This window comes from Sceloporus undulatus, chromosome 2 (assembly GCF_019175285.1).
Source record: "Sceloporus undulatus isolate JIND9_A2432 ecotype Alabama chromosome 2, SceUnd_v1.1, whole genome shotgun sequence".
Lineage (NCBI taxonomy): Eukaryota > Metazoa > Chordata > Lepidosauria > Squamata > Phrynosomatidae > Sceloporus > Sceloporus undulatus.
Window position 1 is genome coordinate 196,174,843 of NC_056523.1, and position 27,695 is coordinate 196,202,537.

General features: G+C 41.6%; 1 protein-coding gene across 1 annotated transcript in view; it reads right to left on the minus strand.

Annotated features, from left to right (window-relative positions):
- Window positions 1-16,918: 16,918 nt before the first annotated feature.
- The window catches only part of LOC121920924 (cAMP-specific 3',5'-cyclic phosphodiesterase 4B-like), a 130,845-nt gene continuing 120,068 nt past the window's right edge, over window positions 16,919-27,695 (minus strand). The window contains exon 3 of the mRNA XM_042448221.1: window positions 16,919-17,259. Coding sequence (XP_042304155.1) covers window positions 17,023-17,259 — 237 coding nt within the window. The 3' untranslated portion in view covers window positions 16,919-17,022. The remainder of the gene's footprint in view (window positions 17,260-27,695) is intronic.

Genomic DNA, 27,695 nt, shown 5'->3' on the forward strand with positions numbered 1-27,695 from the left:
CCATCCGTCATGTGTTACTAAGGGGAGATATATGAAAATTCCATTTGTTAATCGTCTTTGTATATGTGAGGCAGTTCCAGATACCCTCCAACATATTGTTTTTCTTTGCCCATTATATCAAAAACCGAGAAAGAATTTGATAAAGAAACTAATGGAAATGAACTACTGTGTAATGGATATAACTTTAGTGCATCTATTGGAGGATTGCAATGAGCAGATTACACGAGTGATGGCAAATTTTCTAATGGAGGCAACAAAAATCTGGTATAAATTGAACAACTGTAGTCCATAGAATTACATGTTACACGGACGGAATTTTAAAGTATTTATGTTAATGATTTTAGTTTAAAATTTTAACTTGTATGATGTTTTTTTTTTTAATTTGAGATGCCTAATAAAGGTTATGGTATGGTATGGAATTGAACTCTAGTCTCCAGTGTCCTGGTCCAACACTCAAACCACACTCAGCACTAAATCCCACTGTTTTCAGTTAGATTTACTTCCAGGGAAGGGTGTATAGGGCTGCAGTCTTAAGAGTGTAATGCTATGTTCAGTTTCCTGAAAATAAGTCTCACTGAACTCAATGAGACTAACTTTTAAGTAGACATGGACAGGACTGCACTGTTAGAAAAGATCATGCTCAAAATGTGTTCCTCTGGTGTTAAAAAGATGACCCCCCCCCTCAACCCCAGATAAGTCTTTAAAAAGAGTCGATGATTTATACTAATCTCCTTAGGGCACATCATGCTGCTTCAACTAATAGGGCTCCTGGGGACTAAAGAACTATTTATAGGCAGGGGGCAGTTAGTAAAAAAATGGAAGGCCTGCTAAAAATAAGCATGCTTTTAGCTAATACCCCTTCTCCAGCACACCAGGGAGTACTAATGATGGCATGTGCTACATGCTTTAATTGCATAGAATTAAGATACAAGATCTGTTGCATTGCAGCTGGCTGGAATCCAATTGCACCCCACGATTCACAACAATCCACTTATCTGTGCTGCCTTTATGCCTCACAGCAGTCCAAGAATAACAAATGATCCAATGGACCTCCATCCTGATGGGAGCTGGCTAAACCAGAAGCTTCTCCTCTTGACAAGTTGACAGAACTGGAGGTGGCAAACAATTCCAGCCCAACTGTTTTTGCTGTAAGCAGGTGTGTCTGTACACCAAGGTATCACAAGGGTAGTTTGGTGCCACCTATTTCTGGTGCACATGTGTACATTGGGAATGCTCTTCCATCTGTAGACTGTCCTGCCCCAGGGAGCTCTGGCCCTTTCTGAGAGGATGATGGAAGCAGATGATGGCTCTGGCCCTTTCTGAGAGGATAATGGAAGCAGATGATGGCACCATGTTGCTTCCACTGTACTGTCAAGCAGCTAGAGCCAGCCGGTAAGGTGTAGTGATTCTTCTAATGAACTGGGACATGGGAGATCCAGTTGTTACTTCCCACTGAGCCATGACACTCAATAGGTAACCTTGAGCTGGACATTCTCTCTCAGCCTGGCCCTCTCTCACAGGATTGTTGTGTGAATGAAGTAGGAAGGAGCAGAACCACATATGCTAACTTGCATTCTTTATAAGAAATCATGATATAAATGTGACAACCACAACTACTACTACAACACACATACATATTCATGCAAGGCTCTCCCAAGCAGCATAGTATCTGTAGGTGCATAGCAATCTCAGGCAGGTTAGTTGCAAGATTACTCCGGCAACATAGCCACAACCAAGCAAACACCCAAGAAAATCCACTTTGCATATGCACTGGAGCATGTTGCCCTAAAGCCCACTTTGAATGGATCCTCTGGGAAAGGAACACTAAACACATGGTTAGAGACTGCCTAGATACCAGCATTTCTGTAAACAAAATGGTGTCAACCCTTGAAAGGGCCCATAATTCAGAGGCAAAACAGATGCTCTGCATGGAGATTCTGCCCAAATCAGTTGCTGGCTGACTGCTCCAAATAATAGTAAAAAAGATATATCCAGCAACAGGATTGGACTGGGAAAGGTCTCATCCTGAGACTGTGCTAGTCAGAGCAAAATTTACTAAGATGGACCAATGATCAGTATCACTTACGTTCCATATGTCTATAAGAAGTGCCTGCACCAGCATGCCATGTTTGAAGATGAATGGGCACAGGCTCCAACCACCACACCAAACTGTGGAAAAGTTACTTTGGAGGTATTATAACCCAAATGTTAGATTACAACATTTGGACTACAGAATTTCCCAGAATTCCATAGGCTGAATGGAGAAAGTACTTGCTCACCATGCTGGCTGGTGGGTTTGGGGAACTTGAGTTCAAAATAGCAATTTTTCCAGGCTCTCCACTAGACACACAGCATCTGCCTCTACCTTCCTTCAGGGCAGATCTTGGGAAAGTTACTTTTGAGACTTCAGCTCTCAGAATCCCTCAACAAAGCTGGCAATACAGGTTGGCTGGGGAATTGTGGAAGCTGTAGACCAAAAATGTTAGACATGTAACATCTGCTGCAGACCAAGAATCCACTGTCTTATTTCAAGACAGAACTTGGGGAACTTATTTTTCAGATTACATCTTCCCAGCAAACATGATCATCAATCTACCAGAATAATTTTTCCAAGCTTTGGTTCAGGATTACTGTGGTACAAATTACATTTGGATTAGATCTCTTCTGAAAGAATTCATGTGGATCCTGGATGAAAAATAAAGATGAGTGTTGACAACAGAACAATCAATGCACATTTCCAGACCAGTAAGTACGGAAGCATTGAGTCAAAGTTCACCTTCCCCCAGCTCTCTCTTCCAAGGGCTGAACAAAGCCACATAATTTTAAATTATATCAGAAAGACTGCTCTTCAGCAAAACAACACACAATCCAAGGCATACCCTGAGGCAATGATGTGGGAGGTGTTAACTAATATCTGCATATTTTTTGGTAGCAGGCCAGCTTTTAAGTCATTTTGGTGACTGTAAGAGAAAGAAAATCCATATGGTTCCCTTCCTCCTCACTAGAAGCATGGCACATACAAGGCACCCAAAGGTCCTCCTGCACAAATGCTGCTGAAATGAAAGGAAGCTGTGCAGGAGCACTCTTGCCATCCTGTTGCCTTCTGTTGCTTCAGCCACTGTTCCTTTATTTCTCCTTCATATGCCTGTTGCCTTTCCTTTTAAAATTTATTTTGTACAGTTGTGGTCTAAATACTCTAAAGGCACCAGATTCCACTTGATTTGGGAAGCTAAGCAAGGTCAGACCTGGTTAGTACCTAGATGGAAGACCACCAAGAAATACCAGGAGGTATAAGCTATATTTCAGAGGAGAGAGCTGGCAAAACTCCCTCTGAGGATTCCTTGCCTAAGAAAACCCTAGGAAATTCATGGGATTGCCATAAGTCGACAGGCGATTTGAAAGCACACATACACACAGAGGCAGATGTCAGGTTTGTGGGACTTCAAAGTTAAAGATTTTCTGTGCTCAAGAAATTTGTTTTCAGTGCCAGAATAGACCAAAGCTTCTTCCATGCAAACCTTCTTAATTTTGGCAGAGTAATTTAGGGAAAGAGAGGAATCATTTTGCTGCTATTGTTGTTAAGTAACAAAATGATAAGAATTACAAACTTGTTGAGCTTGAAGAAGAATCAAAAATCATTGCTAGTTTATGGGAAATCCAGCAGATATCTAATAGAATATTTAGATCTACTTTCTGTCCCAGGTCCTTGTCAGAGTGCTTTGCTTTAGGTGAGGTGCTATTGCTGCTTTTGCTGACTTTATCAGGGTATAATACCCACAGGTGAGTTCTGCCTCTGACTTGAAGGTACCCTCAAATTGAATACCTTGGGCTGGCTCATGGTGGAGTTATCACTTATACTATATCAGGGTGAAGAACATACGTGGTTCTCCAGATGTTGTGATATAACTTCTGTTAATCTGGAACCACTCACCATACTGCCTGGAACTGATGAGAGCTGGAGTCAATATTATTTGGAGGCCCGCATGTTCATCATGACTAGTGTGTGTATGTTTGACAGAAAGAGAAAGAGAGATTACTGTACATTAAAAGAATGTGTAACACAAGGGGAACACTTTGGGTACAAACACTTCAATGTGTACCACAACCCCATGGTCACATCATCACATCTAGATTGTTAACTGCCTTAACTTCCTATGAGGAAGGATGGAGTAAAACATCATTTGCATCCTGATGTTTTTGACAGTATCAACAATGGTTCCCATTCCACAGTGATTCTAACTTTGTTGTTATTAGCCACCAGGTTAACTTTAACATGGGGCAATCCTATGAATCAGAGACCTCCAAGAGTGCCAGTCATCAACACTCCTGTTCAGATGTGACTCAACTAAGACTGCCATATTTATGGAACACAATGCTATAACTTGAGTCACTTGAACAGATGATAATATTTGGTAAAATGGAAGGGAGTAGGAGAAGAGGAAGACCATATTCTTAGATGGAATGACTCAGTCAAACAAGCCATGGTTCCAAGCTAGTAAAATGTGGGCTAGACAGTGCAGCTGTTGGGTGGATTTGTAATTGGTTGACTGGTCAAACTCAAAGTACTCAGCAATGGCTCCTCTGCATCTTAGAGAGAGGTGACCAGTGGAATGCCCCAGGATTCTGTCCTGGGCCCAGTGCTATTCAATATAGAATCATAGAGTTGGAAGAGACTGCAAGAACCATCCAGTCCAACTCCCTGCCATGCAGGAAACCTGAATCAAAGCATCCCCGACAGATGGCTATCCAGCCTCTGTTTAAAAACCTCCAAGGAAGGAGACTCCACTACACTCCAAGGGAATGTGTTCCACTGTCAAACAGCCCTTATTGTCAGGAGGTTCCTCCTAATGTTGAGGTGGAATCTCTTTTCCTGCAGCTTGCATCCATTGCTCCAGATCATAGTCTCTGGAGCAGCAGAAAACAAGCTAGCTCCCTCCTCAATATGACATCCCTTCCAATATTTAAATAGCGCTATCATATCACCCCTTCTCTTCCCCAAGCTAAACATACCCAGCTCTCTAAGTTGTTCCTCATAGGACATAGTTTCCAGACCCTTCAACATTTTGGTCGCCCTCCTTTGAACACGCTCCAGTTTCTCAACATCCTTTTTGAATTGTGGTGCCCAGAACTGGACACAATATTCCAGGTGGGGCCTGACCAAAGCAGAATAGAGTGGCACTATTACTTCCCTTGATCTAGACACTATACTTCTATTGATGCAGCCTAAAATTGCATTGGCCTTGTTCTGGGCACCACAATTCAAAAAGGTTGTTGAGAAGATGGAGTGTGTCCATAGGAGGACAACCAAAATGGTGAAGGGTCTGGAAAGCATGCCCTACGAGGAGAGACTTAAGGAACTGGGTATGTTTAGCCTGGGGAAGAGATGGTTAAGGCGAGATATGACAGCACTGTATAACACTTTGAAGGGGTGTCATACTGAGGCTGGAACAAGCTTGTTTTCTGCTGCTCCAGAGAATAGGACCTGGAACAATGGATGCAAGCTACAGAAAAAGAGATTCCATGTAAACATTAGGAGTATCTGACAGTAAGAGCTGTTCAGCAGTGGAACACACTCCCTTGGAGAGTGGTGGAATCTCCTTTTTTGGAGGTTTTAAACAGAGGCTGGATGGCCATCTGTCAGGGGTGCTTGTCAGTTCCTGTATGGTAGGGGGTTGATTCTAAATACAAGGTTCTAAATACAGTGCTTTAAAAGTATCAAGACCTATATTAAGATATATCAGACACCCAATAAATGGTATTATATTAATGACCCAAAACAGTTAAAAGTTCAAGTGCTAAGTATTCAACAATAAGACTCAGTAGAGAATCTTGGCATACTAAGAGAGGATGGGGAACATATGTGGTTCAGCAGAAACTGGAGTGAGTGAGGGCTTAAGAAGGCTTCCTAAATGCTGAAGTCTAGAAAAGGTAAGGATCAGTTTGTAATACAAACAACAAAATACATGTTTCAAATTACTGAATGCTGTCCAGAGGCCCTTTCACACCACACGTTTATTGCACTATGATTTGCCTTTAATTGCTATTGCTGCATCATGCAATACTGAATTTGTAGTTTAGTGAGGGCCATTTGGAATTCTCAGCTACAGAGAACTCCTCTAATGCATCTGGTCACCACAGGATTCCCTAGGATGCTGCATCAATGGCAGTTAAAGGCGAATCATAGAGCTATATGTGTGTAGTGTTAAAGTCCCCCTGATCTGTGAACAAGGAAAGCCACTGGCCTTTCCTGTGAGCTCATTTAAACCAAATGACCATCTTTTCAGCCCACAGACCTTCCCCACTGTATTCACAATACAGAATTGATGTTAATAATTCATCATGGGTATTATGTTTATAAGATTACTCAGACATTATGATTGAAAACCTCTGAACTGTTTTTAATGCTGTGCAATTGCTATGTTACATTATTAATACTTTCTGTTTCCATAGGCACCATGTAGAGTTTGGGAAATTTACTTTTTGGGTTCCTCCTCCTAGAATTCCTTTCGCAAAAGAACTTATGCAAACTCTGGCCAAAAAGTTCAGCACAATCACATTAATTTCTCATAATAACAGGAGGAAATGTCAAAACGTCCACAGATGTTAGATTTAAATGGCATCGTTCTTTAAAAGTCCATAGATGCAAGGTGCATAGAGCAGTGAGACTCACTCTGATGCATACTAAACAATCTTTGAAAGGAGTGTGACTCATAAAAGTCAACCTTCTCTATGAATTTTTTTTTTAAAAAAACTATAACAAATCCAAATCCTTACATGTGAATTATAATGGCAAAATAACACTTGAAATCTTTTGAAATGATCACAATGTTCTGCTTGAATTTTTGAAAGTTTTAGATTTTTTTATTTATTTATCCCTCTCTCTGAATGCCAAGCTCCCGCAAGGTTTGGCAAACAGGAAGAGATTATCAACTAGGAGATCATAACTCTGGATTATGCTGGTCCCTCTGGTGCAGTGGCTTGAGAGGGAGGGAGGGAGGTTAAGGAGATGAAAGAGGTTTTAAAGGGAGTTTCTGCCGCAAGGAAATGTATATATCTCTGATCTGAATAAGCCACTTAACACAGATGGTGTATGTTTGAGAAGTTCAGAGCTCAATTTAATCACAAATCCCTCTGGATTAACCATAATAGTCTGGTGTGTGTGGTAGTATAAACAAAGGCAGAGGGAGAAGAGAGAAATATTTTTTTTCAACCATGTTCCTAGGAGTAAACGATACCATGTATACAGCTCTTGAAGTCTGTTTGCAAAGGGCATGGTTGTGCTACCCAGAAAAACCAGGGTCCAAGCTGCTTGTTGGAGTAGATAGGATCACTTCAGTCTAATAGGTTTCTTCTCAAAACCAGATTTTCTTAAGAGACCTGCACATATGAACAGAGCTTGAGAAAGTTTCTTTTTGGACTACAGCTCCCAGAATCCATCAGCCAGCATGGCCACAGACTGTGCAATTTGAGGATTTGTAGTGGAAAACAGCAGTGTTTCTAAACTCTACAAATATCCAATCCAGCTCAGTCCCAATTTGTTGAAATGAATGAAAGTGAGGGGTAACACCACTCCAGCCTTGCCCACTTCTGGTGTTACAGGATCTGCAGCCTGAGAACCCGGGATGGGCAAACCCATCCATTTCATTTGTAAGTCCTACACTTTGTGTAGGGTTTTCTTGGCAAGACTGGTTCAGAGGAGGTTTGCCATTGCCTTCCTCTGAGGCTGAGATCATGCGACTTGCCCAAGGCCAACCAATGGGTTTCATGGCTGAGCAGTGAATTGAACTCTGGTCTCCAGAGTTGCAGCAACACTCAAATCACTACACCACGCCGGCTCACATGCTTAAATATTTGAAGAGAAGTCATATTGAGAATGGTTTTATTTTCTGTTGCTCCAGAGACTAGGACACAGAGCAATGGATTCAAACTACAAGGAAAGAGAGTCCACCTAAATATTAGAAAGAACTTCCAGACAGTAACAGCTGTTTGACAGTGGAAGACACTGCCTCAGTGTGTGGTCTCCTTCTTTGGAAATTTTTAAACAGAGGCTGGATGGTCATCTGTCGGGGGTGCTTTGATTGTGTATTTCTGCATGGCAGAATAGGGCTGGACTGGATTGCTCAATTGGTCTCTTCCAACTTTATGATTCTGTTATTCTATGAACAGCACACACAAAAAAGTGTTTTCTCCCAATCATGATCTCTTGTGGAACGCTAGGGTTCCAGGGAACTCTGGTTGACAGATCCTGATCTAAAGAAACACTGCACTGGAAATGACCTGAAAGGTCATTTAGTGCAATCTCTTGCCCAAGCATAAGATCCATCACTGCAACTACCCTGAATGGTGGTAGTTCATCTTCTGCTTAAAAACCTGTAACACAGATGAGTCTAACACTTTCCAAGGTTGTCTGTTCTACCATCTAACAGCCTGTACCTTCAGTAGGTTCATCCTAATGTTTGGTTGCAATTCTTTTTTTCTTTCCATTTGGATGTGCTTGTTTGGGATCTAGAACAGTGGCTCCACGCCTGGAGTCCCCAGAAGTTATTGGACTACAAGTCCCTGATAATTTGCTATGCTAAAAACATCTGGAGACCTAAATCTCAGAACCCCTGCTTCCAGAGCAACAGGAAAAATGTGCTTCATCATCTAACGTGATAGCTATTTGGTTGCAATTATCTTCATAATTTGTTAGTCTAAGCACACCAAACTCCCCCAAGGCTTCCTCAGAGATCTCCATGCCCCTCACTACTTTTGACACCCTCCTCTTGACACATGACAGTTCATCAGTATCCTTTTTATAATGTGATGCCCAGAACATGGTATTGCAGCTGAGGTTTAACCACAGCAAAAAGAGTAGTATCAGTACTGTACCTCCTCTTATCTGGATGCTATACTTCTGTTTCAAGAATGAGTATTTCCAGTCTTTCCTTTGGTATGTGCTACAGCCAAAGAGAAGGAATTTTTTGAATATAATTAATTGGACAGAGGCTTCTGTTATCAGTTGGTTGCAGCGAAAGGAAAAAGCTTTGGAGCACCTTCAAGACAAAACAGATTTATTGGAGTGGAAGCTTTTGTGCAATTAAAATCCACTTTATAAGATACTGACAGTTATCAAATATAGTAATGTAGCTACTGGGTCTGTTTTTATCATTTTTTCTTTTTACCACAGTAGCAAGTAGCCTCCATGGATGTTGCTGGACTGCAACTCCCATCAGGTGTAACCATCATGGCCAACGGTGAGGGATGATGGAAGCTGCAGTCCAACAACATCTGGGGCTCCATGTATTTTCCAGCTCTTCTCTGTCTGCACTCTGTGTGTGTGTGTGTGTGTGTGTGCGTGCGTGCGTGCGTGCACACACCTGAGAAAGAGAGAGTGAGAATACACAATAGCTGGTTATATGAAAATATACAAAGTTTATTAGTCATTGCTTGTTTCTAATGTGAGAATAATGAGTTCAGTATTTTCAGATTTCCTATAAACTTGTCAGATGTGGGCAGATTCCAGAACAAAAGTGCTTCACTTGACTCATGTGCATTTGTTATTAAAATCTCCTTCCCATACTGAATGGACGTAGGAAGTGTTGAATTTATCAAAAGGCTGTAAGCTCACAGAGCCTGGTGATAAGTCAACATCACTTTCCCTAGACAATGTAACAGCTTGCAGCCATTAATGTCTGAGTAACATACCAGGGTGCTGGAGAAAGATGTTCTAAAAAGCCATTCTCTCAACTTTTTAAAACAGCTCCATTTTCTGCACCCTCCAGTTATTTCTGCAGCCTAGCCCAATCAATATACTTACAGACTGCATAGATCATTAAAAGTTATGCAACACCCTTAAAGACATGGGAGTGCCACACCTGATAGTCCTGTTGAGAAATCTGAACTTAGGACAAGAGGCTACTGTTAGAATAGAATATGGAGAAACCGAATGGTTCCCAATAGGCAAAGGGGTCAGGCAAGGCTGCATCATTTCACCCTATCTGTTCAACTTGTGTGCAGAAAATATTATACAAAGAGGACGCTTGGACATAGAAGGAGGAGACAAGACAGGAGGAAGAAATATCAATAATCTGATTTGTGAAGATACCATACTACTAGCAGAAAATATTGCAGATGTGGAACAGCTACTAAGAAAGAACAAAGAAGAAAGTGCAAAGGCAGGCTTACTGCTCTACACAAAGAAAACAAAAATAATGATCATAGAAGATCTACACATGTACAACCTAGACAATGAGGAAATTGAAACATTAAAAGAGTTCCTGTACTTTGGCTCAAACATTGATCAAAATGGGGATTCCAGTCAAGAAATAAGAAGACTAGGAATGGGGAGGGAAGCTATAAAAGAATTAGAAAATATCCTAAAATGTAAAGCTATCCAACTGAGCATGAAAGTTAGAATCGTACAAGCCACTGTTTTCCCTGTTACCATGTACAGTTGCGAGAGAGTGGATAGGAGGAAAATCAATTCATTTGAGATGTGGTACTGGAGAAGAGTACTGAGGAAACCATGGACTGCCCAAAAGACAAACAAATGGGTCCTAGAACAGAGCAAGCCTAGATGTTAAGATGATAAAGTTGAAATTGTCATACTTTGGTCATGTCATGAGAAGGAATGACTCATTGGAAAAGACAATAATGCTAGGAAAGGTGGAGGGATGTACAAGAGAGGAATACTGTGTGCTAGAGGAATTCACGGGCATGAAGTCTTGGAGTTGTCTCATCCACAGGATTGCCATGAGTAGGGATCGATTCAAAAGGTAAACAACAAACAACAAAGCCTAATGAATAGTTCTGTAGAATTCTAAAGCTTGCACATTTCAGTGGAATTTTCATTGATCATAATAAAAGTGCTGCCTATCAGTGTTCTTTTGGCATGTGGTGTGTGTATCATAGATTGATGTGGTTTTTAGGGCACTGAGGACCACCGTTCATCTCATCTGGCCACTGCTCTTGCCACAGAGTTACTGTGTACAGCAGAAGCTTCTAAAGTATATTCTCTGGGCCAACTTTCAGTTCATGCAGGGCACTGGGCAAGCCTTAAGTAGCAGGACAACTTGGGAACTGGGAATGTGGCCCATTATATGGATGTGAAGACACAGACTCCAAACAATGATGCTGGCAGCACTACCACATGTCACAGACCTTTGGAGAAAATGTGGGGCCCATTCACATTACAAAAAAAATCGGTTCTGAAACCGATTCAATCACGTGAAGTTCCTACTCACCCCGAATCTCACACAAGCGAATCCGGGGCTTGCACACCCGTTCTGTGTTAAATGGCCCCTAGCGCGGGTCTTTTGAAATCGGCGCAAATACCGTTTCTTTTTAAAAACCCCGGGTCCTGGGAATGAGAACTTGGCCTCGATCACGGTCGAGGCAAATTGAGGGAGGGATTTGAGGTCAGAGGGTGGGCAAAGGGCAAGGCATTTCCTCCTCTCATCGGAGGGGAGGGGGAGGAGGAAAGAGCCCTGGGCAGAAGGGAGCAAGGGAAGGCATTCTTCAGGAGCCTCTTTTCCCTGCATCCCCTGCCCAAAGCCCTCTGTCGCTGGGCATTCCTTCCCTTGCAGGAGGAAAAAATCAGGTCATGAACGGAGCTCATGTCAGGCAACCCCCCCCCCCTTTTCAAATTCAAACAATTTTTTTTGAGCGAACATGCGCATGGTTTATATTCCAGAATGTTGCAAACAATGTTACATTTTTAACAATTTTTTTTGAGCGAACATGCGCATGGTTTATATTCCAGAGGCAGATGGAGCCAGGCTTGCACTTGGATATCCTTGGATCTCCTTGCTTTCTGCAGAGGGAGAAGCTACAAATGTTGCAAACAATCAATGTTACATTTTTACCAATTTTTTTTGAGCAAATATGTGCATGATTTGTCTTCTTGAGCAGATACAGCAAGGGAAGCAAAGGGAAAGCTAATGTTGCTTTTAAAAGCATAAAAAAAACCGCATGGCAATCCCATCCTCTGCCTGGGACAGGGGCAGATCTGACCCAAAAGCCCACAGGTTTATAAAAAAAGAGAGAGAGAGAGAGAGAGGCATCTCTCTCCCTGCTTCAGCCGCTGAAACCCCTGTGCCTGGCTCTTTAAAAAGGGAGGACACTTCCCCCAATGCCCTGCAAACGTCACCATGACGATAGCTTGATTGGCAGCGGCCAATCTATAGAATGCATTCGATTTCTGTCAAAATGCATTCGATTTCAATTTGTAGTGGGCACTTGCTAACGGAGCGATTCGGGGGAGGGGCATCCGGATCATCCCAGTTCCCTCCATGTCTTTTAGGCCAGTATGAATGGGGCCGTGGTTTCAGTGTGCTGATGGGAGAAGATATCACCTGGGAGTCATTCAGACACTATTTTTGTTAGCGGGACTATGTGAATAATCTCACTCATGCATCCTGGTTCACGCTATTTTTTTTCTTGGAACTGCATTTATGCACATCTTTGCAAGTTCTGTTTTTCACATGTGTCATCACTATGAATAAAGATGGAGTTGATGATGTGGATGTATTCGAAACATGTTCAAGGCATGCCAAGTTTTATCCTGGTTTGTCCTGTATCTATCCGCATCTGTTATTCACATAGTCAACAATGAAAATCTTTGAGGAACCGGGGGGGGGGGTTAATTTATCCTGGGATTTGCAGCTTTGCAGGTAGACCCCCCAAAATTTTAGTGGCTACATTCAAAATGCACGTGAACAACAGAGATTAATCCCACGTTCATTCAGGATTTTTCCCAGCATCTGAATTCAGTTGAAGGCAACTGAAGAAAAGGCCTGTTGATCACAACCGTGAGGATTACCTCCTACTGTTTTGACCGGACTTAGAGGTCATGTGAGACTTTGAAAACTGTAGAGAGTACAACTGGCCCAGACAGTCTTCTCTGCTTTAGAACTGGTTTCTCATAGGCAAACTGCCCAAAGGAGAAGGAAAAGTTACAAGTTGCCTGGCCCCCTTTTCCTATTGGTCCAAAGACACTGTAGGCAGCCCATAGAGCATAGTTTGTGATTCTCAGGCCCAAACTCTCCTTTTTAGCCCTCTGAGTAAGAGGAGGAATGTCAGAGTGAGAATGATGCCTTGAAAACTGGGTGTATACATATTTTCCTCATTTGTTGGAATTGATAAATATAAATGGAATGGCACATTGTGCGCGACTCTAGTTGATGTTAAAATATATTTCTAATTTGTATGGAAAATGTTCAGATGCGGCAATGGTTAACTAAAGTTTACAATGGTTCCTGTTGCAGGCCAGAAAGCCTAGGCCTGGAAGAACAAGTCTTCAAGGACATTTGCTGAGACATAATATAAACAAATGTATTATTGTTATGCTCTTGTGTAGCATGGTGACTTCATGAGAAAGAGGTGTGTCCACTTGGTGGGAAAGTTGATCTTGTGTGAGAACAAAGATTGATGTCACATTCAAGCTTCTAGCATGGACTCTGAAAGAGTATAGATGTATAGTAGCCTGCTGTAAAGTGTAAATAGCAACAAAGTCAATTAACCCTCATTTGAGTGAAAATCTGTGTTGAAGTTACTTTGTTCCTGAGTAGCAGAGAAGACTGCATCTGTTCCAGTTGGTGCCAGTTCAAACCACCAGCAGCACGAGACATCACCCATAATAAAGAGTTTTTTCTAACAGTTGATGATTAGCTAGATGCCAGGGGCTGCTCCTTGTAACACCACTCTTGTAACATCACCAGGGCCTACCTCCTGTGACATCACAAGGCATCACTCCTAGGACTAATGTTTTAGAATAATTCTGACCTGGCAACCCTGTTTGGTGGTCACACTCTGGCTCACACTGGCTGAGCACTGAAGGGTACCAAGACAAGACGTCTTTCAAATCAGCCTGTCTGCTATTGCTAAGGAAACCAGGGCCAGGACCAGCCCAATTGGCAGGTTGCAGTTTTGGGGGGTTCCATGGAAGAGCAGTTGTTGTTCTTCAATCTGTCTTTATTTTATTTGTATTGCAAAGGTGAGGAGATGTCTATGTGGAATATTCCGATACCAAAATAAGTAGGCTGGCTTTGAGTACTATGTACCCAGATTTATATGGGGAGGGATGCAATTTACTGCTATTTATTAGGCTACAATATCTCCTGGGCTGTCCCTGACCAATGCTTTAAAACAACTTTTAGTTTATGGCTCATTACCTTTCTGACTGAAAGCATCTGAAAGTTTTAGGGTGGTGAGTTATGCTGCTAGCAAAAAGAACAAAAGAAGGGAACTGAATGACTATGTTTGATTCTACTCTCAAGTGAATTCCTTGCCAGAATATGAATACTGGGAACCAACACCTGTTTAGGAATTAAACCTTTGCATGAAAGTGGGAGGTACTAATTGAAAATGTTTGGGTAAATAGGCATGACTAAATCTAATTTAGATTTAATAGTAATGGCTAAGAAATGCCAAAGTTGAAGAAATGTAGGATCTGTGCAATGACCCTGTTATGTGTTACATCCTTTCTTCCCTGCTAATGCTAGACTGTTGTTGACAGGGAGATCAAAATTGCACAAGAATGAGTACTGAATAATAACCAGGAGGAGGGGGAATAAGAAGCATGAAATGCAATGATTTCTCCAGACAGAAAACGTCTACGTGCAATAGAAATTTGAAGTATCCCTTGAGTAGGTGGGAGACAGATGACACCCAGTACCTGCAAATGACCTTGGAACTGACCAAACCACATCCCTGAGCAAACAAGAAAACAGCTTCATTATGATTATGACTCACATTCCAGCAGGGATCTCTAAAGGACCATCCCAAAAGGCACAGAGCTCATTGTTTCACAATAAATCAAACAAATGCATTTGTGTAATGTATTGCAATTATTCTTTTCCTTAGCATTTCCCACAGTCATAACATCCCAAATTCAATGAGGAGTTTCATTGGGAGCAGGAGGAAGAGCAGCAGCCATTCCCGCAACTGTTCCTCCCCCTCTTCCTTTCGTGTGGTCTGAATTAGCCAACTTGGGTTCATGGAAAGAGAGCCAAGACGAGAGAAGGCAACCCTGCCCCTTTCTCAAAAACACTCTCTAAGGGGCCGTTTCCACTTGTGATTTACAACGATTTAAAATACACCGTTTTAAATAACACCGATTCAAAATAACCCTGGTCTTATCCCGCTTTTCTTTCTTCGTTCTCATTTACCAACTAATTCGCTTTAAGTGATCCGCTTGCGTTCCTATTCAAATAAAACAGTTTATATATAAACCGGTTTTAGCCTTATTTCGTCCCCACTCACCATTTTGGGGCTGTCAATCAAAGCAACGTCATCAAAACGTCACTTTTAAATTTTGTGGTTTTTTTTTTATAAAAGAGCCAATGAGGAGGCACTTAAAGTGCGGCGGGAAAGGGAAGGAGGATAAGATGTGAGGAAAGGGAGAATAGCCTTCCTTCTCAAACAAAGAGCAGGCTAGCATTTTTTTCCCTTCTGTCTCCTGGGGGGAGGACAGGACAAAAGGTTTTGGGTTACTCCTCTGCTCTGCGAGGCTGTGTGTGTGTTTAGGAGGGAAAGGAGGGGTAGCTTTGCCCACAGCTGGGAGCCTGCGCTTGCAGGGTGAATTCTGAAGACAGATTTTTTTTTCCTTCCTTTTTCCTCCCTCTCTGGTCTCTCCCTTCGAAGGAAGGGGAATCCTGCAATTATCCGTGGGGAAGGATGGTTGAGGGGAGAGAGAAACTGCCTCCCCAAAGCACTTCTGCTAGGCTGCTGCCTTTGAAAAAATACCCCAGAGAGGCTGGTGGAGGCTGCTTGCTTAGGGAAAGCTCCTTCCAGAGGAACTATGATGGGTTTTGCAGGACGGATCCCCGCTTCATGGCTCTATAGACAGCCCAGGGAGGGAGCACTCTTCCCCTCCATTACAAATGGTGTTCATTGATACACACACACACACACACAGGGTTTCCTTATCTCCCCCAAGATTGCTGTGCAGCAACCCTCTCCTTGAGTGGCACGGATGCTGAAGAGATTAAGCGCCTGTAAACCATTAAAATAAAAAAAATAAATTAAAAAAATCCTTATCTCTTATTGAAAGACCGCAGCAGAAAAAAGGGGTGAGGGAAGCAAAAGATGGCGATGGCCATGACGGATGGGGACAGAAAGGGCAACTCCCCCAAGCCGGCCCATCGCTCCGCTCCTCCCATCCAGCTAACCCGATTTCAGAGGCTGATCGTTCCCATTTAAATAACCTGATTCCTATCCCGAATCAAGGAAAAAATAGAAGGTTCGACCCTTCTATTTTTTTAACGCGGGTTATACGCTTTTAACGCGGTTTATAAAAAGAACCAAAAAATGAATCGATTTCAAATGGGAATGCATGCGGAGTGATCTAGAACCATTCTAGGTTTAAATCGGGTTCAAATGGGCACGCTACTTTCTGAATTCGCTTCGTAACCCGCGTTATACCCCAGTGGAAACGGCCCCTAAGTAACCTCAACAGGGCTCCCCTTTGCTCCGCATGGGCAGCCTGTCTGTAAAGGAACAATTAACTCACAGGATTTCTATTGTCTTTTCCAAACAGGAGGGGTGGCTGATATTGGAGATCAAGGAAATGTGGATCTCAGAATTTTCCTGCTCTTGTAAAGACAGACATTGTTTATTGATTTCTAGGGCACCATTGGCCAGGGTGAACATTTTGGTCCTTTTACTGACAATGTCCAATTTTACCATCAGTAACTCATCAGGCAGTTTTATATGTTGGCATTTCTATGCTGATGTTTGATTTCATTTATGTGAGCATGCACCTCTTCCAGCCATTTGCAAACTCAGGGCTACCTCATAAATTATAGCCCACCAAGTGAATACTGAGTATGAGGAAAGAAACACACTTTATTGTACACATTGGTGGTGCACTCTGATACTGCTTTCTCCAGCTATCTGCAAATACAAGAGTGCAAATAACCACCCCCATATTCTCCCACTCTCCTCACCATTATTTGCTTCCATCCCCAATGCACATCTGGATTCTCACTGCAACAGACTCCTCCTGTGATTGTGCACAGATTAACATGCAATTCCTTTGCCTTACCCATCTGGGTCGGTGTGGGTGATAGAAATTCGGGGAGGGATTCGTAGTGGCAGAGTAGTTGGTCTCTGGACATTGTCTGGCTCTGGCGAACGGGCCCGCTCTATGGGCTTCCATGGTGGGACCTGCAGGTTGGAGGAGAGGCGCCTCCGTCCCCGCCGCAGATCAGCACCCAACATGGTGGAGGATCCATAAGAGCGACTGCACCGGTTGGGGTCCAAAGTGTCCTTGGGTTTCTGAAAAGAAAAAGAAGGAAGGAGGGTGGTGGTGGTGGTGGTGAGAATCAGCTTATTTGGTTCAACATGAGCTCCAGAGGTTTATAGCAAACTTGGAAATGGTCATTTTTGGACTACATCTCTCCAAATCCTCTGGCTCAGCATTGCCACTAGCCATTCTGGCAGAAGGATTATGGGAACTATAGTCCAAAAAAGTAACTTCCTGAAGCTCAGGTTTAGAGTTATATAGCACAGGACCAACCAAATCCCTGCCCCAAAATAATACAAGCAATATAATCATGAAATGATATAAGCAGCTGAGGTGAAGCTGAAATCTGATACTGTTTGGAAAATTGATCCATGACTCTAGTTCGGTTCTCTCTTGAATTGGGGGGAAAAGCAAAGTGGCCCTACTATGAAGCATCAGAATTTGGGTACCATGAAAGAAGGCAGAATGCCACTGAGGGTGGATTAATGTATTCTTGTTTATTTGTTTCATTTTCACCCATCCCTGCTTAAAATGCAGATTTATAATCAAGACCAACAGCCTCCTATAATCTGAAATGTAAATCCTTAATGTATTCCACAGAGGCAGTTGTGTTTGTTTGTTGCAGCAAAACGATTAAGAGTTCTTGTGGCACCTTAAAGACTAGCAAATATATTAAAGCATAAATGTTCGTGGAGTAGAGGCTGCTTATTCAGATTTGTGACGTCTTCAGTAGACATGGAGGCGGACAGACAGGAACACACACACATACACATAGGTTGCTGGAAAAAATACAGTAGTACAGAGCTCAGATATGACAACGAGACTCAACAGTTACAGACAATAAAATTTAATTAAACTTGAAATGTGTGAAAAATAAGCAGTGACCATTCCAAAAGCACTTCATCTTCATTCAGGGCTTTATCATTTAGCCTTTGATATACAATTATTAATTTAAGTGAGTTGTACGCAGGGCTGATCAGGTCCTGCTTAATATCCAAAGGGATCAAGGGTTCCTCCTGATTTTTGCACTTTCAATTTTTTAAATGTCAGAAATCTTAACAGCAGTACATCAGAGAGTCCACTCCTATTTCCCAATCTTTAAAAAAAAAACCACTTCAGCAAACATAGCACCAATACTGCAAAGAGTCCTCTCCTGTTGTATAGCCCAATTTAAACATTCCTGATTGGCTATGGCACCCCCGTCCCCCATTTTGTGATACTAGGAAGCACCTCATATACAAACTTGAAACTGACCAGTGCAGTTTGGACAATAACCAAAACCATTCTGTAAAAATTCAAAGTACCTAGCATGAGAGCCCAATGAATTATATAGCAAGCCACCCTTGGAAATTTTGAATTTGAAATTTGAAATAGTCCTTATCACTTAGGTGATAATGAAAAATCTTTTGACAAATTTTTGAGTCATGTGCCATCATTTTCTGATGAGTTATAGCTCCCTCCCCTCCTCTGATTTTAGCAAGCATTCCCAATTTGGAATTTTGACTTGAATCTCTGCCAATGGAAACACTCCGTTTTTGATGCCAACCAAAAACACAGTCAAATGCTGTGTCATCTAGCACCATGTTCTAGCTGCCATACATAAACAAAGCCAAGCATGGTCATTCTCTTTCTTTTAAATCTACGCTAATTTCACTTATCCAAATGGCGTGTAGCATAGATCTTTAAGATAATGACTACATAATCAGATAGATAGATAGATAGATAGATAGATAGATAGATAGAGTCAACCCTCCATATCCACACATCCTTTATCCATGGATTCAACTATCCATAGCTTGAAAATATTCCAATAATAATAATTTAAAAATCCCAAAGACAAACCTCACTTTTGCCATTTTGTCAGTATATATAAGGGACATAATTTTACTACATCATTTAATATAATGAGACTTGAGTATCCATGCATTTTGGTATCCACAGGGGTCCTGGAACCAAATCCCAGTGGATACCCAGTTCCCTCCCCTCTGTATGTACCAAGAAACAAGCAAGTTCCTTGTGTTCTGTGGAACCTACTCCTGAGAAAATATGCATAATACTTCATCACTCAGGGATAAAACAGAATGCTTGCTGAGTTTTTGGCCATTTACATAGAATAAACCTTTTCATATGCTTCATATATCAGTAAAGGCTAAATCCTATTTTGGTCTAACTTGAGTAGTCCCATCAAATCAGTGGTGACTTGTTATGTCAACACACACACACACACACTGATTCAATGAGTCTACTCTAGTTGGGATAACAATTGGATTCAGGCTTAGATCTTAGCTTCTATAGGTAGGATTTTGCCCATATTTTATACACTGCTACAGATATACCTCTCAGTGAATGAAACAGATGTGTTCCTGAGCATTAAACATTTGGTACCAGAGTCAGAAATAACTTGGAAAGAAAAAAAGAGAGGTTCCTATGCCACCTAAAAGAAGGACATTTCAATATTTATTCATGTATTTATTTAATTTATATCCTACCTTTCTCCCAGCATGGGATTCAAGATGCTTCAGCAAATATTTTATTCAGAACTAATGATATGGACATGTGCAATGGAACAAGTGGATCAGGTAACACTTGCATAATTAGGCCTTCTAGACATTACTTGAAGGCATCTTCCAAAATCTATCCAGGGATGACTTTGCTTTCATCAGTTTCCACATTCCCTATGATTTCCATTCTGGGCGGCAAACTTATAGATCTATGCTTTTTTAACATGCTGGGGGCAACTGGTGTGGCAGCCTTATCTGTTTCCCCATTTTCTCTTGTTTGCTGTTTACACATGCCCAGGAAGGGATTCTAGAGGCAGCTGCTATTTACTTTGCCTGTAATAGGCAGGCATACATGGCCAGATTAGGATCAGTTAGAGCAGAATCCCATTCTTTCCCAGCTTTAAGCTTTAGTGCATTATTTACTGCAAACACATTGAAGAAACCTCACAAAAGCCTCCAGCCCTCCTTCCCCATCATTTCAATGCAGATGTTGCTAAATCATCATCATCATCAACAACAACAACAACAACAACATCTCCAGATGCTAGACAGTGGGAAAGGAAGAAAATGGGCCTGGGAAGGCTTTAAGACATTGTAAAAACAGAGCTTCTTTGTCAGAGGCTTTGTTAACTGAGGTACACCTGCAATTACAGTGGAATAATAACTAATTACGAAAGAATGAAATGACAAACTGCAATATTTAGACCAAAGCAATGGTTTAAATAGCTTGCCTCAAAACATTACAGATACCCATTGTCTTTCCTGAAGATTTTAAAAAACCAAAAGATTCCAGTTTCAATAATCCTCAAAAGAAAATAAACATTTAAATTGGGTTGGTGAAAAGCTGTGCTTGTTCCAGCTCAGCAACTGGAAATATCCAGAAGGTTTGAGTAAAGGTCTTCCTTTTAGTTGTGACACTTGAAGAGAAAGCATCTATTCATTACTATCATTGTCGTAGTCATCATTATCATAATCATCATCATTACCATCATCATCCATAAGCTTTACACAGCTTGGCCCCCTCTCTGGCTTCGAAAGATGCTTTGTATGTCTTATAGTTTCCATCAGTCATTTTTTCATTGACAGAACTGCCTGAGGGATTGTCTGTACTCAAAACAAAGAGATGCTCCTTTCCCTGAGGTAAGGTACGTGCCCTCCAACTGTACCTTTCCATTGCCTGAACTTCCTGAGTAAGCAAGCAGAATGCTCTTTTGCTCACTGCCTCTGTACAGTTACTGACAGACTTCTTGACCAAAATATGGGAGGTCTGGGTAGTTGGAGGTTTTGAGGATAGGAGGTAGGGATGCCACCTGTGGGCTCCCCCACTGAATTCTAATCAGAACTGGGAACTGTTAAAAAATCAAGCCCTACTTACAAAATCAGCCCAAAAGTAAACACCTAACAGGACATAGGCAGGTTATTTGACAGACCCTGATACTTGTTAGTGGTTTTTTTGGCAGCCCAGTCCCCAAACTTAATTGGATGCTTTCAAAATACTTGTGAACAACAAAGATTCAACCCAGATTCTACCTGGATTATTTTCACCATCTGAATCACCCCTCACTGACACAGGAAATTTTTTTTTAAAGAAACCTGAGTCTATGTGCCAGCCTTCCTCATGCTTTACTTCACTCTTTGGTGAGTCTTCCTTCCCTTCAGTGCGGCTTCAATACACAGCAGCACATCCAGGAACCTGATACCAAAGTAGTTTTGCTATGTCTTCTAGGACTATCCTCTTTCAGATTAAGAAATCACTCTTCTAAAAAGGAGGCAAATTTCCTCTTTTCCTGGCTTGAAGGAGAAGCATCCGTCTCTGTTTTTGTTTGTTTGTTTCCAATTAGATTCTGTGGGCTCCAAACCTCTGAAAACACAGTTCAACAGATCTCTGCAACACCAGTTGGTCAGTTGCTAGTTCTACAGATCCACCTGGAGTGATCAAGGTTACTACTACCATCATGCCAGAACTTGCAAAGTTGTTTTGAAAGGAATATATTACCATTACTTATTAATAGCAAACCCTCCAACTGTCCAGATTTAGCAAGGATAGTACAGATTAATTCTTGATTGTCTCACGTTTCAGCTGCTTTTAAATGGTCCCAGTTTCACTCCCACTCCCCCCTTTAGCTTATTTCAATTGCTGCAAACTGAGTTCAAAATGAGTAGTTTGCACTCTATTAGCTCATCGAGGGAAAGGAGAGGTTGGAGCCGAATCTTGTTCTTCCCAGGAGGCCACAGCAAAAGGCAATGGCTGCAGCCTCTCCTAGCTTGTGCAGTGGGCCCTTGGTATCCACTGGGGTTTGGGTTCAGAACGAAAATCAGAGAACAAAAATCAGTGTGTGCGTAAGTCCCATTAAATACAATTGCATAGTAAAATGATATAGAATAGAAAAATCAAGGTTGGTTTTTGGAATTTATATATATTTAAAATATCTTCAAGCCGTGGATAATTGAATCTGTGGGTAAAGAATCTGTGGACATGGAAGGCTGACTGTATGTTCCTCCTCAATAATAACTTTTGCCATCTTGACCACACACTAATGTTACTTGGCTACATGTGTCCCCGTTTTCAACTGTGAAACTCTGGAGGGTATGTTAATCACATTTTTAAGTTTAAAATAACAAAAAGAGTTGGCTGTTCCATGGTCAGACTGCTTAGGATTCCTTCAACCCCAGCAATGACATCATCCTTCAGCAAAATGACATCGTCTTCCGGCAGAATAACATCATCACCCTGCACAATCTGCTTGCAGAATAATGTGGGAAAAGAAGACCCATCTTCACGCAAAAGATTCCAGAAGGTGCCTCCTTCCATTTGTGTAGAGAAAAAGACCTGCCAGTTTGAAATGGTCATATTATGCATGCTGTAAGGATTGGCACTGCCGGCCAAAGCTAACAGCTATATGCAAGGTGCCGTTTTGGAGACATCTGCTTCTTACCCTACCACCCACTGGCCTCTGGACACTTTCAGAATTCTTAAATTGTGTTCTCCTTTACAGCTGGAAGGAGTGCCTGTCCTCTCCATCTGAGTTATGTGCTCCAGAATATAATTTCCAAACAATAAACTGTGCTAAAGAGTAAAGTGAAAGTGTTAACTTCATTAAGTGTCCCCAATACTGTTCCATTTTAATTGGCCAATTACAAACAATCAATGCATGACAGCTAATCCACTATAAAAGCTTCATGTAATTGGCAAGCATGCCATTCTGGATCTTGGCCCAGTTCCTGAACAGGCAGGCTATTACAGAATGAGATTTTTTTGCCAAGATTGGAGCCACTTTTATTTATTTTTTTAACTATTCTATTTCATTCATCTTCAGTGGAAGAGATGGACCAGAAATTTGGTCGTCATGCTTCAGTCCAAGGTGGATCATATCAGAATAAGCGTGTTTAAATAATATTTTTTTTTAAAAGAAGAAAAATGCAGCACATTAAGAGGGAGAAAGGAGAGAGCGGGGAGAGAAATGGGCATTGTAACAAGTTCACAGGTAGAACACTTCTAAAACAAAATCCTGGTCCTGGATTTGGAAAAGTGGAATTGATACTTACAGTCCTTATCGTTCAATCTCATAATAATGGTCCTTTGAGGTTGACCAGAATTGTTCCCTTTTGATTGCATTTGATTTTGTAAGAATCAAATAAGGGTCAGCCCTCATTAGTACTTAGATGGAAGACTGCTAACAAATAACAAGTGCTGTAAGCAGAGGAAAGAACTGGCAAAACCACCTCTGAGTAATTCTTTGCCTAAGAAATCCCTATGAAATTCATAGAGTCGTCATAAGGCAATTCCTCACTCCAGTCCCCATTTCTATCCAAGTTTGATTCCAGGTATGGGGATTCTTTTACTATTTCTATTTCTTCACTGTCTAGGTTGAACTTGTGAAGGTCCTTGGTGGTCATTATTTTGTCTTATTTATGTTCAGCATTAAGCATGCCTTTGCACTTTGTTCCTTGATCTTCCTTAGTAGGTCTTCCAGGTATGTGAGGTTTTCTGCTAGTACTATGGTGTCATCTGCATATCTTAAGATTGTTGATATCCCTTCCTCCTATTTTTACTCCTCCTTCTTCTGTGTCCAAGCCTGCTTTTCTTATAATATGTTCTGCATACAAGTTGAATAGATAGGGTGAAAGCCTGGATCCACCCCTTTACCAATTGGGAACTCTTCTGTTTCTCCATGGAGAAAGAAGTGAAGAAACTAAAGAAGGGGTGGGTGGGGCTGGGAACGGACTAAAGGAGGGAAGACACAAGGGAAGGGATGGAGGGAAACCAGGGAGGCATAAGGGGATGGGTAGGAAAGCAAACGAACAACAACAGGAGGAATAATATGGGGAGACAAACAGATACTCGGCAGCAGCAGTAGTGGTGGGTGTCACTGACTGGAGCGAACTGGTTGGCACTGTGCACAGGGAGGTGTAGGTGGCCATCCTTGTGTAACCCCATCACCTAGTAAAAACTATGATGAGACACCCCAAGTAAGACACAGGCAGGATAATAGCATTAACAGAAAGGGAAGGAGGGAGAGATAATGGGATATCACATCTGCAAGATTAGCCAAGGGCACAAGAAAGATGCCAAGACAAATAGCAGACACCCTCAGGAAGGCAAATGGCATCCAAAGCAGCATTACACATAAAATAGGGATGTGGAATGTGAAGAGCATGAGCCAAGGGAAGCTGGACACAGTAAAAATGGAAATGGAACGCATGAACATAGCAGTACTGGGAGTGAGTTAAAATGGACAGGAATGGGCCACTTTGAATCAGACAACCACACAGTGTTCTACTCAGGGAATGAAAAGACAAGAAGAAACGGGGTGGCTTTCATACCAAGAAAAGATGTGGCAAAAGCACTCAGAGAATACAATGCAAAAGCAGACCAAATCATTTCAGTAAGGCTCCATGGTAAACCTATGAATATCATCATAATTCAAGTATATGCACCATCCACAGAGGCAGAGCAGGAAGAAACTGACAGATTCTATGAAGGAAGAAATTGACAACACACCAACATAGGAGGAAAGAAGAAAGCTAATAGTGAGAAAATCAACTCATCTGAAATTTGGTTCTCGAGAAGAATTCTTTGGATACTGTGGACTACCCCCCCCCCAAAAAAAAAACCCCAACAGCAATAAATGGGTTCTGGAGCAAATATAATGGGAAGGCATGACACATTAGAAATGACAATAATGCTTGGTAAGGTAGTAGGAAAAAAGGAAAACATCATTATAGGTGGATAGACTCAAACAAGGAAACCAAGGCCCTGAGTCTTCAAAACCTGAGCAAGACAGTTGATGACAGGGCTTGTAGGTCTCTCCTTAATGGGGTCACCATAAGTCACAGTTGACTTGAGGGCATGCAGGGGGTAGCTGTGTTGGGCATTTAGTAAATTCAAACAAAAATCTACTGAACAGTGATACCTTTACTGGCCAACCAAAATGCACAATATACTTGTTGCAAGCTTTTGAAGCTCCACTGGCTTCTTCATCAGGCAAGATGTTACAAACAGAAGAAAAATTACTAACATTACTAAACATTTATTAACATTAATAAAAATCACTAACATCTCTCATTTTTCTTCTGTTTGGTATGTAACCTCTTGCCTGATGAAGAAGCCAGTGGAGCTTTAAAAGCTCGCAACAAGTACATTGTCCATTTCAGCTGGCCAATAAAGGTATCATTGTTTGGTGGATTTTTGTTTGAATTGACTTGAGGGCAGTTAACAATAACAACAACCAGGAACAATCTACATTATGTAACGTAAGTGCCAATATATTTTACTGGTTAGAAGTCCAAGTAAGTAATGTAAGGACCCTTGTTCAGATCCTTTCTCAGCTGTGAATAACCTTGACTGAATCACCATTGCTTAATCTAACCTGCTTCATAAAGTTGCTGTGAATACACACACACACACACACACACACACTACCCTGAGTTAAGGAAGGAGAGGAAAAAATATATTAAACAGATCAATAAAATCTGCTTGGGAGGTCACTGAGAATTTACCTTACTGCTAATGTCTATGTACAATCTATGTGCCATAAGCCATGCCATAAGCCAAAATTCAGAACATAAAAATTAAAATTGTAGTGTAACCGAAGCTTTGGAGGCCACATTTGTTCCACGCACCACCAATCTGGCTACTCTCTCCACTAAACTATACTGATTTATGTTGGTCTTCTAACGAAGCTTTCTTTTTTTAAACTACCTTGTCATAGCAATTCATCGGATCGTACAGCAGCCTTAGTTAGGGACAGAGGCTGCAAGGCTTTATATGACTAATCAGAAATCTCAGAAGTTGACATGACAACACCTGTCATTGCTATCTGTTGGAGGTGGGATTGCTCAGTGGGTTGTTATAGGCAACAACCAGACACAACCACCAGGTTTTCTTTTACTTCAAGGTATCATAACTCCATCTAACTGAAAATAAAATCTCTCCCTCATGACTTTATCAAACCATTGGTTTGGGACTTGCAGTTGTCAATAAGACAACTCAGAATAGCTTTTATGCTGTTAGGATTTGTATCTCAGTGTCCCATTGACTTCCACATAATGGTAATAGGAACTGTGTTACTCCAAATCAGGTCATGGGTCCATCTTGTTCAGTACACTGACTGGAAGCACATCTCCAAGTTCCACCTAGAGATCGCAAGGGAGGGAGGCTTATTGTTGTTGTATGCCTTCAAATCATTTCTGATATATGGCACTCCTAAGGTGGACCTATCATGGGGTTTACTTGGCAGAATTTCTTCAGACATCCTCTGAAGCTGAGAGAGTGTGACTTGTCTAGTAGGTTGTAAATAAAGGCTGAGTGAAGATTTAAACCCTGTCTCCCAGTATCCTAGTCCAAAATACTCAAACCACTATACCACATTGGTTCTCAGGAGGGGGGTAACCAGATGAAAAGGAGGATTTGGCTATTGTACCTTTAATAGTTGCGTAGAAAAGGGAATTTCAACAGGTAAGCTTCTTAGAAGCCGGCTTGTTTTAGTGGTTTGAGCACTGGACTACAACCCTGGGGAGGTTTTGAATCTTCACTCAGCAATGGAAACCCACTGGGTGACTGTAGGCAAGTCAAATTCTCTCAGTCTCAGAAGAAGTCAAAGACAAATCTGCTCTAAACAAATATTGCCAAATAATAATATTAATAATAGGTTCACAACAACAACAAAGCTTCTGTGGCAAGCTATGACACAACTGTTAAAGGTAAAAGAGCCATGTCCTCTTTTTTATGTGTCCTCCCTATTCCAGGAATTGACCATGCACCATTCTGAATGGAAAGGATATGTTAACCATTGTGCCACAGCCCTCCCCTAAACATTACAGTCCTCTTTAACCTGCTTCCATAGGTTGCCTGGAAGGTAGCAAAAATGCTAGACTTCAAGAAGTTTGGGGTGATAGTTGAAGTCTCATGCAAACTTACAGATCTCTACTCTCATCATCAAAATCTGTGCTGACTGCTGTAGAAGGCAGTTTTAGGCCAGCATATCTAGAGTGTTCCACGTTGAGGGAAAGTTTTCCCACATCCTTGAGAAATGAAGCCAGAGCAATGAGGTGCATTTTCCAAGTCACAAGTAAGTCATTCTGTTGATATTCTAAAGTGGTACAAAAATTGTACACAGCACAGACTCCAAACAAAGCCTTATTTCTGCACTGTTACCCACACCTGGCTTTTCTTGTTCCTGCTTCTTGGTGTGCACCTTGAATGTCTAAAACCTGCTTGGAAAGTCACACGTTTTATTTCACTTGCAAAATTCATGTGAGCTATTTCCAGAATTTTGAAACAGGAGAGTAATATGTAAGAATCTGCCTGCCAGCCACATTCAGGGAAAATGTGATCCAGGTGAAAGGCCCTTTGTGGCTTCCAGGTCTTGCCCAGTGCAGAAAGCAGTGGGCAAGTGCTTTCTGAACTTAGCCACCAGCTTCTCTCATCAGGGAACAAGAACAGTTTTATACTGTAATCCCTACCA